The 17,215-nt window shown below is 38.3% G+C and overlaps 1 protein-coding gene across 1 annotated transcript in view; it reads right to left on the reverse strand.

The window, feature by feature from the left end:
• The window catches only part of JAZF1 (JAZF zinc finger 1), a gene marked incomplete at its 5' end in the record, with an annotated part of 195,309 nt that overhangs the window by 12,014 nt on the left and 166,080 nt on the right, over nucleotides 1-17,215 (reverse strand). The window contains one exon of the mRNA XM_082479950.1: nucleotides 16,635-16,831. Coding sequence (XP_082336076.1) covers nucleotides 16,635-16,831 — 197 coding nt within the window. The remainder of the gene's footprint in view (nucleotides 1-16,634; nucleotides 16,832-17,215) is intronic.

The raw sequence follows: 17,215 nt of genomic DNA on the forward strand, positions 1-17,215 counted from the left end.
AAATCTAGAGCCTTATCTTTTATGTTTCTGAGGTTTACTTGGTATTCACACCACTGTAGCCAAGATAAATTCTGCTTTTTGCGTGAGTGGATTCATTCCACCATGAGATTTACAAGGGATTTTTCCCCTCAACTTTGAATGAATCTTGGTTCTAGCAGGTGGACATTATTTGTAGTTCTGTCACTTTTTAAATCTAAAGACTTCTATACTGTGCCTTGAAATATAAAAAAGACAAAGCTGACTAAAACCAGCCCGAGCTGTGTGTGTCATTACAATGAATATGATCTATCTTGACCTCTGATCAAGAACATTATGAGTTCTTCCTTTCTCCTCCCATGACGAAAAACAAACCCAAAACATCCTTGCCAATTATTTTTGTGACCAGAAAGCATACATTTAAGTATACAATGAATAACTATGAGCAAATATCTTACTGCAGTGGGAACCAACACTGCTAGTGTCACTGAAAGTTCATGGTAATTCCAATGATCTCTCATGAAAACTCAGCTTCACACTTTGTCCCGTGCGGGACTAGCAGTTTGTATTTCATAGAAACAGTTTTATGAGAGCACTTCTTATGTTAAGAAGTTTGCATTCCCATATACTGTGACAGCTTCCTTGATAAAAAAAGTGAATTATTAATATTATGTGAATTTTGGTCTAACACTAAAGCACATTTATGGATTTGTCAAACTTCTTCCCTCTGTGCCCATGGGCGCACACAGTCTCCTCCACGCTCATCAGCAGCGAGAATGTTCCCACAGCTGATACTCATTGCTGAGCTACAGATCTATTAAGTAATTCAAAATGAAATATTCTTCTTAAATAAAGCACAGGAAATTAATGCTAGGGGCAATGAAAAACAAAGCAGTTAAATAACATGCATCGTGGCTACTATGCAAGTCACAGAATGGTCAGGGTTGGAAGGGACCTCTGGAGATCACCTAGTCCAACCCCCTGGGCCAGAGCAGGTCTTTAGTCTAGAAGCTGTAGCAGGACTCTCTCGGCTGTGAGCCGGTACGGGTAGCACAACACATTAGCTCTGCAAACTCAGGCAACAAGTTTCAGACACTGGATCATCCACACAGACTAAGCCAGGGTTTTTCCTTTGCTTGCGTGCTTGTTTTGGGGGCGGGGGAAGAAGAGGACAGAGGACAGTGTTTTTCAGCCTTTGTGAAAGTTCCATTCAGATTAATTTCCTGTATTTTCAAAAATACTTTTGTCCTTCATGTCCACGAAGATAATGTAAAGACGTATGTAACAGAATTGAAGAAAACCCAAGTTAGTGTAAACAGAACCCCGTGTAGCGCTACAGATGGTGGTATTTCAGATTGCAAGTGAAATTCCAGTGTTTAGATTAAGCAGCTACTTAAAGCAAGCACTAAGTTCACCACGGTGAAGGCTGAAGCCTTTCTTCAGCCAACAGGCACAAGCACACGCAGTTAAAAGTTTTCTTTCTTATCCCAGTAAATATCTCTGAACCTCCTTCCTGGGAGAGGAGAGGCAAATCTGTTCTCAAAGCCAACTGCATGCTTGGCAGCTCTGCTGTCACTCGAGGGAGCTGCTCGAGATGGTTATAGTTTGTCAAATGGGCACTTGCCAACGCTGGCAGAGACCTCCATCCCTCTGTGTGATCACAAAAGAGCCATCAAAATAACAATTACAACTTATTATTGATATGGCCTTGTGCCGAGTGCGGGGTGGGGCAGCAGCATGGGGCATGTCCTGCTGGCCACTGCCAGCCCCCGCGCAGCGGGTCCCGCGGGCTGTGTGGTCTGCGGCTGTTGCTGCCGGGCTGCTCTCACACATGCTCGCACCAGGAGCACAGCCCTCATCTCGCGCTTCAGCCGGTGCCGCTGCCAGCATCCTACTCTTCCTCATGACTCTAGTCAGAGCAGGATTTGGCCAGAAAAAAGTCTTCTGGAGAAACCACCCTTCCTTCCAGACCTCTCCTAGCTCAGATCAAGTATCAAGCGCTAAATAATGAGCTGTTTAGGAACTATTACTACTCAGAAGAACTAATTTTCTATTGTCTCTGGCTGAAGCAAGGCTCAGTTAGTGAATAAGCACCATGAGAATTTTAAAAATGTACCTAATATAATGATGTGAATATGGATTAAAATACAAAGAGCAATATGCTTTTTAACATTATTTTTATGCACAAGATACTTAAAAGCACTAGAGAAACTAAGTTAGACAAAAAATACCTTTTCTTGTTTGTTTGCATCATTTGAAGAGTAGCTTTTAGCCAGTAGGGTCTGCTATACCTAAGGAAGGAACATTTAAGCAAGCAGGGATATAGGTAGATGTTTCTGGGCATCCTCTATCCTCTCACAAGTCGACACAGAAATGGCAATTTTAACTTGGACAGTCACAGAGCCAGTCTGAAAAGATACTTTCCACAGCTATTTTGGACGGTGGTAGCTGAAACAGGACAAACCTACAAATAGTTATGCACCCAATCCATAGATAATCTTGGGGTTTAAAATGAAATGGTAGATATGTCAATTCCAACATTTCAAATCACCTTTAGTTTTCATTTAGATACTTTGTGTAAACTCATGCTGAATTTTAAATGATTAAAAACGTATTCCATTACAAGGTTTGAATCCACTTTGGAAGCACACAGAAACTCGAGATCCTACAGGTAAAACACAGAACTGAGTATACTGTATTTTGGTATAGAATGATTTCAGTTGAGCTAGCCTATACAGGGTATAATCCTAAAATCCTGGAGCTAAAACTGAGAAAGGTACAAAGTAAACATAAATGTTTTTATTTAAAGTACTACTAGTATGACATTAGTATTATATATTCTTATTCACTGTTAGTAAAATTGAGGACTATTTACACATGAGATCTGCTCACCGTTTTGGGCTACAAGAGAAACAGAACTAGTAACACTCAGGTTAAAAAAAAATAGTTCTCCAGAGCCAATATAGGGGTTGGTGGAGCAGCTGGGCTCTATCTGGCCTTAGGAACAATTGTGTGCCTTTTTCTATCTTGATATAGCTGTATCTTGATATCGTTATATCAAAGAACAGTCTTTAAAACACAGAAAATCCCAATCTACAGTTTATAAAGCCACTAAAAGGAGTTTACACACCTATATAAGCAGATGTCACAACTTATTGAATGTATAAATGTATGCAAATAAAACATAGATGTAATAAGCTAAATAAATTTTTTTTTCCACTTCCAATTACTTGTGAAACAGCAACTAATCACAAAAACATGCATGTAAAGAACCGATTCTGGAAAAAACAGTCAACTGATACCATGGCATGTGTTTTGTAGAACAGGACTTTCTGAGAACGCTGCAGAGGTGCTAAAGCAAATTGTTATAATGTCACTGCACAATGTGCTGTTGAGGTTTTATGGTCACACTGTGCCAATAGTCTCGGGAAGTTATTTTGCATTCTTATATAAACTTTTTTTCCCCAATCCTGTTTTCCACAAAAAAGGGCTTTCAATAATGTACAATCTTCTGTTTATACATAGTACAGGAAAAACATGATAAACCCAAGAACACAATCTCTACTTTAAACTTATTTTAAAACTGGATTTCTACAACTTCATATAAACAAGAATAAGCTGTTAAACACTCACCAAAAAAGAGCATAACCTTCCTGTAATTAAACAGCAGTGCTTTACATGCACTTTTTTTAATTCATGAAAATAAAAAAAGTAAATAAATAAATCAATCCAGCAGACCCCTCCCAACTTGAGGCTTAACCTGCAAATTAATGTAACTAATAAAACCTATGCCAGCTGGAATACTTTCTTTCTCTGGCTTTGGCATGAGCAGCAAGAGCAGGTATATGTTTGAAGAAAAACAAAGTAGGACATTTTCCACCTTTAGTCACGGGATGTTAATTGAACTCTGGCAAATGTTTAAAGATATTCTCAAAATGTTCAAGAAAGAATTAAAACCAGTTGGGGCTGAGAAAAAGAAACAATCCATCCTTCCCCCCCTTTCTCTCCCCCCAAACATCTGTTCCAAACTTATACTCCAAAAACCACAGCGAAGAACAGTCATAATTAATGTTATTTTGGCTTTTTAGTTGCTAGGCCTGCATTCTGGGTTAGCAATACAAAAATACTAGTTCAGGGCACTATTACTGTACTTAAGGACTCTCCTGATGCATGTAACAAAAAGGCATGTTTTTTTTTTTCTTTTCCCCTTTTTTCATAAAAAAGAAGAAAAAATAGAAATGGTATCAGGAAACAGTTTCATGTTTAAGATAAAGGATTACAATAAAAAGTACCTACATAAATGAACTACAGTTTATGAAGCTATGAAAATACATTTGAGACGTGTTTTATAACATTAGGTTAAACATGCTTTACAGCTGTACAAAAGCTATTCAGCCACTTACAGTGCAGGCCATAAAACTGCTAATGCACACAGTCCTTACCCACCCTGACTGCTGCGTGCTTCGCCTTTATCAGCGCACAAACCCAGCAAGGATGCATCGAGCTATGACCAGGCTCCAATCCAAGGAATTGCTATCACTGTGCAGGTAGCACTCACTACACGAGGAACGCTGCTGATTTCAGCAGTATTCAACTATGTGGGGATTTCAGAGATGTTCCTTGGCTGGACCTTAGACCCTCCTCATGTGTGAATGGGCTGAATCATGCCAAAGGGATCCTGTGGCAGGCTGCCCATGGAGGACCAGGGTGCAGCGGAGCTGCAGAGACCCAGGACAGCTCAGCACTCTTTCAGCAGCTTTGGGCCGAGGGAATTTCATGCTTACGAGCCCCGGGAGGGTTACAAACCCCTGACTGGCAATGAAGGAGGCAATGGCAGATTCTCCACTTCAATGCACTGAAGGGTGGGAAGATTTGCACAAAAACATATCTAACACTTCTCTCTACGTGCTTTTAAATGCTATGACCATCTAGATTCAAGAAACTCCATCAGTATAATTTGAAAGACGGCCCTAATGATAATACTCAAAATTACCAGTTAGGTCTAAAATGCTTATTGATTACTGAGCCGGGATCAAGGCTTTTGTTATCCTGCCTACACACAAAATCTACAGGAAAGAGCTGTTAAGTTTTTAAATTAATCCCACTTTGTGCTTTTGAGAAAGAAATGCATTTTTAACACCCAAACCTAAGAACACATTCAGTGGGGAATCATGTCTCCTCTTTTTTAAAAGCAAAGATACTGATAAAATTAAATCTGCACTGTGCCTGGTGTGCTGTCACAAACCTTTCTTTGAGCTATCACTGTTTCAATCAGGTGTACAAAACATATACTAGCAGGTGTGAGTTGTTTCAGATGATATATCACCACACTGAGGTTGAAATGAAGTACTTTTCAAGTTGTTATTTTCCATTGCTCCTTGGCTTCTTGTATCCTTTGGCATTAGAGGCAGAAGTGCTGAGAAACGGCTGTGAATGATGCTGACTGACTATATATGGAAAAACCTTACAAGAAGGAGCCTATGCTAGCACGGACAAAGCACCAGGCTTCATCTTCAGCATGAATTAGGGTGGTGTCTTTTACCTGCCAGGCCACAAGTGCTAAAAAGACAAAAGAATATGTAGTTTTGGAGTCAGCAAATGTTTCATAGCTTTTAGCTCACTTAGTAATATATGAGAGCTACAAACCACCCTGTTTTTCTTAGAATTTTACATCATTTTGATGATCATGTACTGGCTAACAGAGTCATAATACACCATTTCCCCAGTGAAATAAACCTCTCTGTGTTTTAAGTCATCGAGTGTGAAATGGTGAGTTAGTCCTTGCTTTTTTTCTACTTCTGATTTGCTTTGGCTACAGCACAAGGAAAACTCAAACATTTGCTTAAGTTTCACCATCTTCAGCATACTGAAGTGCTGGCCTAAATAAGTATGCTTTTTTTTATCTGCTAGGCACTGTAAAAACTCCTTGAAAACCATAACTGCTTTCAGAATGCAGGCGTACAGCACTAGTATAGCTAGAGTGATTTTTTTTTCAGTTCTTGAGACACTACAATGCTACAAATAAATCCCGTTCAATTGCAGTGTAATGTTTTATATATATACGTCTGTGTATATATATGTGCATACACATAGACATGATTTAAATAAGCACCTGAAAGTTCCATGTGCCCAACTACCATTTCAAATCTTCTGAAAAATGTTTGTGCTTTCAGTTAGCAATTTTCAAGGTAATTAGCAGATTACTTATAAAGCTAAATAGTAAAAAAAAAAAAAAAAAAAAAAAAATCCTTCCACCAATTGGCCCTTGCAGTGTAAACAAACATGAATGCCATCATTGTTACCCAGAACCACTGAAGTTCCTTTTTGAGTGTGAAGCTATTGCTACATTAAACCAGTTATACCACAAGCTGTGAAAGGCAGGCACAATGTGCTTTCTACAAAATGTATATTTTTTACACATTTGGAGGAAGAAACGTCCATGTACAGCAAGTGCACTTCTACATAAAAAAAAACCCAAAACACTATCACAAATTAACACAGAGATAATCTTTACTTTAAGCTTATTGTACATTTTCTGTTCTTGGCCCTGTTAAAAATGCTTTGCGAAGTTAGACTACTACGATGGGGATTATAAAACAGTTCCTGTGCTTGGAAGTACTTTAAATCTACAAACCGTGTTTCTATCGCTGCTTTGTAGCTCAAAACCCAAAACTAGTGATGATTTTATGAGTTGGTATAGTCTAGACAACTTGGTTACTTTTCAATGAAATTGTTCCTTGGGGAGAGTACTGTGAAAATTCCCATACAATTAATTACAGGTATATGCAACTAAAATACAATTCTACAGCAGAGTAGCTTTACAATTGCCAGTGCAATTTATGTCTGTATCAAACAAGAATGCTCTGAAGGGGTTGGGAAGACAAAGTACAACAAACTGGAGGTTACGTGTAAAGCTACCTGTAAGTGAGCGAGATGAGATAAATAAGATGCAATGTTAAATTTTTGATGAGCCTTCTCCTCCGGCAAGACTCAGAGTTCTACTGGAAAGCACAAAATCTGACAACTGTGTCAATCTTCCCAGAACATATTTTTATAGCAAGCTGGGCTCAACACATTTTTACTGCCAAATTAAAGAGCAAATGAAAAATTTAATCAAATTATAAGGGAAATGCACAGAGAAAGCAGGAAAAGGAAGAACAGAAAATGCAGAGGAAAGCTATGAGAAGAATTGTGATTAAAAAAAATAGCCTTCATGTATTTTCCCCACACAGCACAGCCCTATTGTCTTGCATCAGCTCAATCTTACTTTCTTCTGTATACACTTACAAACAGCCTTTTAGCTTTAAAAGTAATTTCAAATGTTGTAAGCACCACTTTAAAAGAATTTAATTTTGTGACTGTTGTATAGGCTTTTTTGTACTTAGGTTATGAGTTAGTTTAGGATGGAGTTAAAAAAAGGACTAAGCAGGGGAGGTTATCATGATACGCATCCTTGTGAAAACCATAGAAAGGTTATTTACAGGAAAGTCCCCATCATTTTGCTCCATCTTTACAAGGTTACATCCTTGGATCACTGGGAACCCCAAACCACTGAAAAAGTAAGATGCTCGTGGGCTATGTTGGCTTGTCTAGCACAGCCCTGCAGAAATACTCCAGGATCCGTACCCCAAAGCTACAGGACTTTGAAAGAACCGTAGGCACGCACTTGGGGCCATGTGCTCCTTGCAAACGCTTAACTGACACTCCTCTCTCATCCACTCCATCTGCACTCAAAGAGGTGGCCTTCGGGGAGTCCCAAACCCACTGTGTAAAACAAACCAGGTAACTCCTGCAAGGAAAATGGGGGCTGGGGTTTGCAGAGTCCTTAAAGACTCCAGTTTTGCCTAGGAGACAAAAAAAAAGGACACCATGATCTCCCTTGCAAGAGAAATAGCCATCAAGCCTGGGCCAACTCTCATCCTTCTTTTAGGGCCCAGCCAAACTGCAGAGCAGATACCCAGATAACAATGCAGCTAAATTTCAATAAATAGTATGTCACAAAATGGTACAAAGGAGAAAAATCAAGATCCTCTTTGGTAGATCAAAGATAAAAATGACATGAATTAAATAGAAAAGTTCTGTCTGTGAACACACTTGTCCTGTTTAGATTTCTTAGGCAAAATCTCTCTCCCCTTTCCTTTCTGCACACCTATTCCACTTCCTCTCCTGACTCTTGACCCTCAGCAACACCTTGATGCTAGAGCCCCCTCCGTGCTCCTACAAGATGTTAATTGTTTATCTCCAACAGTAAATAAGAGAAACTAATCCATCACTGGAAGTTACTTTTACTTATTGCCACTGCTTTATCAGAATACCATGAAAACTGATCAAGAAAACAGGAGCAACAAGAATTCCAGCAGTCTGCCAGTGGTCCCTCAGCAGAAGAGAGCTCCAGCTGCTTCAGGACATCAAGATACAGTAACTCCCATACAATCTAGGTGTACTTAGAAATCACTAAGCCACCCATTTGTGCAGGTTTGACTTAGATAATGTTCTCGGTCTTCATGATAATTTCAAGCTGTTTGATTAGGGGCTGTAAGTTAGTAATTATTATTTGCTATGCAGTCACGCTCGAAATATGACCACAGCACTGTTGCTGTACATGCAATACAAGATCATCTTTGCTCCAAAGATCCTCCAGGCTTAAGTTTCAGTATGTTCTGGGAACACAAGTCTTTTAGTTTGTTTTGGTTTGGTTTTGTCAGTGAGTAACCAATATAACACATACTCTTGTTTCTCTCTAAGGAACTTGGACAACCACCTGACAGCAGATGACTGCTAGAATAAAAATCCATCCATTTCTGAAGCATTTTGCTAAGCATAGTGACAAGCACTTGAGCGTTTTTTACTCTGGGTTACTGGAAGAAAGAGATGAACATGTAAGAGATTAAAGCCTGGCTCCGCAGAAGGGGAATGTGGCATCTAGCTCTGGAAAAACATCTTTTAGCTGTTGCTGGGAACAAATCCCACCTGTGCTAAGAAAACCCCTATAGGAAATAATTACACTTTTACTTACTATTTTTCATTGTTATTGGAAACCTCCTACTATTATAGCTTTATTCCTTAAGGCAGAAACTAGAAACTACCACAGATTTTACTTATTATTCATGCTCAGTCACGACCTCAGCCAAAAGCTCAGGTTAAAATCTCATACCATGTCTAAGCACACACACATATTATAGTTAACTCATATGTTGATCAACTGTTTTCCACAATGCCATTCATTATTTTTTAATTATTATTTATATATTTATTTTTTACAAGAACACCCATAAGGCTGTTAGAATAGGTGCCTCAGACTGCTAAATGCTGGGCAAACATATGTATATATTAATTAGCGTGGAGAATTAATACAAGCCCCCAAACCTGCAATTAGATGGAACCATTTTGGCTCCAATAATTATAAAGTTCTCTTTCGTCATCTGCACAGAAATGTGAAATGCTGGCACCAGTGAAGTCCCTCAGAGGGAGGTTTTGCTACACACCACAATACAGTTGCCTCAAGATATTTTATCACAGATTTTATTGTACTTTGTAGGCCTGAAATATCGAATGCGTTCAGACAAACTTTCATTATGTTGGAGAACAAAATTTGGTCTTCATTTTGTGAAGTATCGCTTAGTTGTTTGCCCGTACTGTTTATACAAGAGTGGATCTATCTATATAATTTTTAATAAAAACATAGCATACAAGTTCTTTAGTCTCTGAACAGGCAATTAAGCAAGTAGAAACTTCTGTCAATGAGATGGTTCCTCAGATATCTGAAAGTGTGTTTTTTCAAGCTGCAGTAGAACTTAGTTGATTCATGCTTTACTATGCTATACACATCCCGTAAGTCAAACACACAAAAATGTAGCACTGTCAGCCCACTTCTCAGCAACGATTTAATAAAAAAGCCCTGGGATTTGATCTCATATTTCTACTTTTCATTATTTTTTCAATTACACCTGCAAGATACTCCACTACAGTAACATAAGGTGTAATAATTAAAGCTAAGCATTTAAAATACACTAACGCAGGTGAAGAGTTTTTGAAGCGAATGGCTAAAGTTTGTCTTTTGTGCATACATAAATACTTGAGCTTGCAACTCTACAAGTGCAGAACACTTCATTCCAGTCTGACAAAACGTTTGTTAAGTGCTCCAAGTCAGGCATTCACCTCCTCGGTATTAGGTGCTTAACATTAATCATGTGCTTAAGTGCACATGATCTGGATTTGTAGCACGATTTTCAGAGAGCTATCAACGTTTACTTGTTTCCACTGACATGCCCTGACTCCCAAGTCTAATTTCAAGTACCTTTAAAATCTTAATTGAAAAATACTTTGCAGTTCACTATCCGTAAAAAAAAAAGCAGCCCACTACAAAAGAGCACGCTCTTTCTAGCCATAGCAGTATTGAGCCAATCTGCATTGCCCAAAGAAAAAGCTGTTGTAGATTATCAAACGAACAGCAGATTTAATGGTTCACAGTCTACTCTGATTCAACTTAACATGGAGTTCAGAAATGCCACCTGCTGACAGAAGCCAAAGAGATTCTGATATAAATAGCAGTTCTGCTACAAATTCAGATTAATTTGGCTACATATTAATAGCACATAAAAAAAAAAAAAAGCTTGAGCACCTAACTCCTCCTCTCAGTCCTCAATTCATTTGGAGGGGGGATCCCTTTTATTTTACATTTCTACCATCCACTTTAAACTTATGAAATAGCTTAGCTGAGCAGATCTCCTTTTCTTACTGGATTCTGTTTAACGTGCTGTTATAGCACTCTGCATAACAGCTGTCTGTGCCGTATGATTACTTCATTGTTGAAAGCACAACATATGGAAACTGTACCGAAATGTTAGCTGCTTTGATACCTATGAATAGGAACGAGCTTTTGCATTACAACAAGACAACGCATTTTTTAAACAACTTAAAGTAACAAAAATTAAACACACATTTAGAATCTAAACCATATTAGTTTCTGGCATGCCTGTTACTCTATTTCAATGCCCAATTCCAACGGCTGGTTACTATTGTGTTTTTGATTGCTATTACCAGCAAACAATGGGTGGTTTTCTTTCAAATTTTGCATTAGTGGAAAAGGGAATAGATTCAAGAGAAGGCCCTTGGGATTCCTTTATGAGTTATCCATGAAGGCAAATGCTATACAGCAGAATTATAGCAATGATATCTCATGTCATTGAGATAACATTACTTGAGATAACAAGGTTTATTGGGAAAACTCATAAACTGCCACAGAGTGCTTTGCTTCCCAACACCAAAGTTCCCACAGCAGACAAGTCCTTAATGGACCAGAAGCAAGGTACATCTTTACAGATTAATTTCTGAATCCCAACTGCGTTTGGCAGGAGCAGAAAGGAGATCTGTAGTTGTAATACGCAGACCTTCCGCCCCTGTAAATTAGTCACCCGTAGAGGGAACAATGAAGCTCTAAATTATTTCATCAGTAGCAAGAACTCTTGTTAACACAAGGAAGCTGTAATTTTTTGGTCACAGTTTTGCCAGTAGTTGCATTTGAATCCTAAACAAAATCCAGCTGAATAAGAGAAAAGATTAATAGTCTGTGTTAGAAGAATCTATTAATTTTATTGAATAAAAGTTTATATATACACTATTTTAATCTTAGAGGATACTCCCCAATGATGTAAATGGGACACGATCCTCTTTAGTTTGTTAACTAAACCTCCAACAAACACAAACATATTTTAAATCCTTGTAGATATTTAAGAATGCAGTCATATTAGGTATCAAAAGTACTACTAATTACACCAGGCTCTGAAAATACACACTAGGTGAAGACTGATTTTTTTTTTTTGATTGAAAATATATTGAATTTCACTTTCTGTCTTTAAATCACATATTATATAAAGTCATGGTTCATCACTAGTATGATTTATTAGAAAAAAACTGGCGCATTTCACATGGTATGTTCTAACTGGCTGAAAAAGTGCAGCTTTAGGATTACTGATACAGCTACAAAGCAGTCTTGCTTTCAGTTTAAGAATATGCTCTATATATCTAAAAAACTACTCAGTTACTATAGGTCTACTAAATCATCATTCAGGTAGTATCCTCACATGGTAAATGCAATGGTTTCTACATCAATAGTACTAACTTGAAAGCCTCAGTCATAGTCTTAAAATATTGCTGTACTAAATTTTTAGGCATATTTGCTTACAGTATGACTCTTTAGATTATATATTCCTTAAAGTTTAAAGCCAATCCTACAAAGTGTTTTTTACTCCAAATTAAAATTATTACTACTTTCATGTTTTACTAGAAATAAAAAAAAAAAAAGAGAGATTGAAAAGTTAGGTATTTTCTGTGGGTAGAAAAATGGGGTTGCTTTTGTAAATATTGAAATTGGGATAGTTCAAGAAATTTCAAGGAAGTTTGCCATATTAAGGAAAGGTAAAATCTTTCAAATGCAGTCAATCAAAAATGATTGCACAAATATGACTCCCCAGAAAGGCATTTATCCTAATTAATAAGATAAACTAATAGTTAGCCACCTACTTAAATGACAGCTGCAAATCAAAATGGGACCTGCCAATTCTCTCATGGGGTCAGCTATGACCACCCATGAAAACTTCACTCTTTCATCTCCTTTACAAGTGGAAGGACTGACAGACGGCTGCAGCTATTCCAGCCAACCATAGCATCCTCAGTGCTTGCTGCGCGGACTGGCTGCCATCCGCTGCCCAACACGATCAGGCAGTAAGTAGGTCTACAAACCTATTAAAACAGCATAAATGTTGTTAATTGTAATCTACTAAAATAAAAATAAACAGGAAAGGAGGTCTGAGAGCCAGTTTCTTCAGAGCAAAATATAATGTTAATTATGAGGTTTTCAAATATTCCAGCTTTGGGGGCGGGGGGCAAGTCTGAGGGGTGAGCCATTAAAAAGCCAGTTGGTAGTATTAAACTCCTGCTTTAGGATTTATAAGAAGGCCAAAAATTCACTCCAGGCTGAAATTTACAATCCAAGGCATGGAATCATTTAAAAAAAAAAAAAAGTTGTCATAAATATGGAAGAAAAAACAAACAAACACAAAACAGTGGTTTCAGATGATTTTTGGCACTCCTTCAATGCAAAAGTGGCCTTTTTTTTTTTTAAGTCTGAGACTCATTACTGTGAATTACTTTCGTAAGTAAAATTGGGACCAGGTTATTTTAATAATGAATTACCAATAAGTTGCTATCACTGAATCTTTTTTAAAGCTTTTCAATATGAAGAGATATCATAGTTTTCAAAGGAATGTCAACGCTCTGACTTACACTCGAAAGCCAGGAAGTTAGGGGTGGAAATTTCATCTGTGAGCCACACAGATGTATGAAAACATTTAAAAAATTAACAGCGTATGTTAAAGATGCAATGTCAGCCCCATTTTTATCCATAACTAGACTTCATTAGTTTTGTGGGTTTAAAACTGACATTTGAAAATAAAGGCAACATAAGTTTTTGTGACTTAATTGAGTGCTCCTTCAATAAAGAGATATTTCAATGTTTGCAGACTGTTAACTTCTTTCCAAAATAAGCTATGTGCTGGTGCTACTTAGCTGTATTTCCCTATCACCCTAAGGAGTCTGTATTGCTGATGGAAGCCATTTCTTTTGCTAAATCCTGCCTACGAACTCTAGCAAGAGAATTTAAGCCTACTAAACACAGTCTCCTGGGAGACACTATTGTTAAAATAAAAACTGGAAAAAAATTTTAAAGTGAACTTTCTGCAATCATTAGAGGATGCAGGTTTTAAGAAGAAGAGAAAACTTGTTACAGGAGAGGGAACAAAAAGCCAAATGTAAGCAGAGAGCACATGCCAGTCACCCCTGAGGGAACAGAGGGGAGGTATAGAAAATTAACTGCTGCATTTCTACTTCCCACCAAAACCACAAACGGGCCATTTCAGGGGACTAACACATACAGAGTCTGCAGATAAATACATGCCTACCTCATTACCTGCGAAGAGCCTTAAAGAGCACACTTCTTTGCTGAATATTTCTGCTTCTACATGAATAATCTCATTTATGCAGAAGAAGGTGCTATACATATGCATGCGACATTTGCAGCATGTATGTGTGTCAGCTTGGAAGCTGCTCAGCTCTGTCTGCGAATTTGGCCCGTAGTCTTTTGGCATGGATTTTTACTGCAAAACTTAACAAACATTCTCTGCAGCCAAACCACCTTGAACTGTTTCTTATCAAATTTCACAAGCTAAGTGGGATCGTGTCTGGTCAATACATGGACGAGAGATCATTATAGAGCATTATATGAAACTACACTTTGCTGAAAAATGACAACAGTAGCTTAACAGCATCAGCAAATGGTGGGACTTAGCTGTAAGGATGTGCACAGAGGTGACTGGGATTCAGGCAGCCACTGGCTTCACCCAAGATAAGACTACCACACCTAGCAAAGCCAAGACAAGCAGCATACCTAAAGGGAAGACACTGCATGGAAAATGGGACCCAAAAAATCAATGAGGTTCCTGCTTTCTACCTTGAACAAGAATGGCAAACAGCCATATAGGACAGACACTCTCTGCTGAGGGACATACATATTTGTATGCCATTTCACCAGCCTGTAAGGTGTGCTTTGCCTCTGGCATCGGAAGTGGCACCATCTTGGAGTTATGCCTTATGCAGTAACAATAATGCTAGACACGCTGCTGAAGTTTGGTACCCTAACAAAGTATCGAACAACCGAGATGGGAGATGATAGAAGAGAAACTGCCACTCTGAATGTTCCGTGAATAAATTGGGTCAAAGCAATCCCATTTTATTTTTGACAAAGTAAGGGTCTAAGGGAGGATAAGGACAATGATTTACTTGACTTCTATGACTGTGATTATAACAAATACTTAATATCAACCCAGATTATGTCCTTTCAGGCAACCTAAGGAAAAACAGCCTCTATATTTTCTGAAGTTACCACAACATACATGTTTACCTGTATTCAGAGACGAGTTAACAAGAGTTTGCTCGGAGTACAAATCAAACAGGATCACACAGAAGGAATACTGCAATATTCTTCATTCTTAGTGGATGCAGTGGAGGGTATGCCTGTAGGGCTTGAAAGTTGTGTAGGCACTGCGAGGGTGAAATGCAGGACGATTTACATGCTCTAAATTGTTTCCCTGAAACAGATCTTGCCTAACTATCCTTGGTTTTATCACCTTGCTAGTCAACTGCCATATATACTTGCACTTGAGGGAAAAAGATTCACATCAGCCAATAACAGACATGTGAGCTGCCTATCTAAAATTAGTTTGCTGGCCTTCCCAGGCTCCCTCTGCAGGCACTGCACCAACAGAAACTCAGCCACAGCAGGACCCAGAGCACCTTATCCGTGTAAATTATAACCATCGCAGAGAACAAAATCCTATGCCAAGGAAACACTGCAAAAAAATCTGTAGTTATCAGGAGAATCCCAATGCTTATTTTAGGTCCAGAAAAACTTTTAAGATGACAATGGAAATGGAAATTCTGGGGTGAGGCTTCTGAAATGCAACTCAGTTGATAGTTACTTAAAAAAAAAAAAAAAACAAACCAAAAACAACCCACAAAAAAATTTCCAAGAAAGAATATACGGTTTTTGCTACCAGGCTATTAAAAACCCTGACCTTGGAACAGGGCTCCAATGGGGAACTTGGAACAGAGGGTGCAGAAAGTGGAAGCTGGTATTATTTATAACCTGGCAGGCAGGATTCCCAGAAACTCAGTTAGCCAAAACAAGCTGATTCTCCTAGCTACAGGTAAAACAACATTCTGAGTAACTTAAAAAGTTCGAAAAATATATAAATAATAAAAATATAAGTATTTCAGTAGACAGATATTGGCTTTTTTCTTTAATATTTGATGGAACGCGTTTCAAAGAGTACATTGCTAACCAACGTTCCTGACAGATGTGCAAAGTTATACTACCCGACCACATCATGAATTAGCCTTCCCAGGAGGAGCTGTACAAAAAGTAAAACAAAAGAAAGCAGAAATTCCTTGACATCTGTAGGATGTCAAGGAAATGAATCAGTTTGTTTCAAATAGGAGTTAATGAAGAAAATCTTACTTCTAAAATTTTCTGTATTACATTAGGACTTTATTATTTAGCTGTTCTCAACATATTTCCCTTTTTCATATACAGGGACACACTGAACAACCAATTCATTTCAGAACTTCCAGATAGAGCGTCGCAAGGACCGCTACAACTTTTATCTATGAATTCAACACCCCTCCAAAAAAAACACAAACCATCAAACAAAAGAAAGGAAAGGGGCAGGGGGGAAGAGATGGGAAGATCCCAACCACTTTTATTTGTATCTTAAACTGGCACTGTACCATGTGCAGAACTACTGATACATCGGGGGGGTCTTTTGCACATTTGGAATTTCTGCTAAGTTTAGTTTCTTCGTGTAATAATTTCAGCTGCTATTTTTAAAGTTAGTGGCATTCTCTGCTTTAGCAAAGAGTTTGGAAACAAATGCCCAAATGCATTTTAGGGATTGCAAACCAAATGCAAATAAAAGAGTCCAAAGCTTTTCTGGTTTATTTTTAGGGGTTCTTCTTCCCAATGCCTCAGTTTGTCTATTGTTCTCCAAATGCCACATAGCAAAATTGCTAGTTTATTTGGGATAAACCAAACAGTAGGTGCTTACCTGTAGGAGTACTACTGCGAAACGAAGAGGAGGGAGTGATTGGAGGGGTGACTGGAGGAGTAAGGCTTCCACTGCTGTGGCGAGGTGGCGTAGATACATTCCCACGGGACACTGTGCTTGACAAAGTCAAAGAGAGTTTCGGCTGAATCTTTTTCTTCAAAGACTCCTGCTCACGTCGAGCTGCATCAGTCATAAATCTAGAACAAGGACAACCATGAGGACAAGAGGTGTGAAACACTGTCCACAAGCAAGGTTTAGGTAAAGGTAAAGTAGGTGTCTTTCACCCTCAGTGACCAAATGGAGCTTCAAACGTAGCCATGACAAGTTTCTCCACAACACACAGATTTCAAGAATACAAACTTCTCCATCAACAGCTTTATTCCAGTGTTCAAGATCTGGGCCATTTTCTTCCGATTTTGACAGAACCTCTATTAGATATTTGCATCATGTGCAAACACACAAGTTTTTTTAAACTCCAATCAGAGATCACCATTGCGCACAATATTATAATAACTATATTAAATCCTTTACAATAATTACACTCAATCCTGTGAAAAGGTAGGTGAGTAACTATAACAGAG

The sequence above is a fragment of the Vanellus vanellus genome (assembly GCF_965231255.1).
Source record: "Vanellus vanellus genome assembly, chromosome: 2".
Lineage (NCBI taxonomy): Eukaryota > Metazoa > Chordata > Aves > Charadriiformes > Charadriidae > Vanellus > Vanellus vanellus.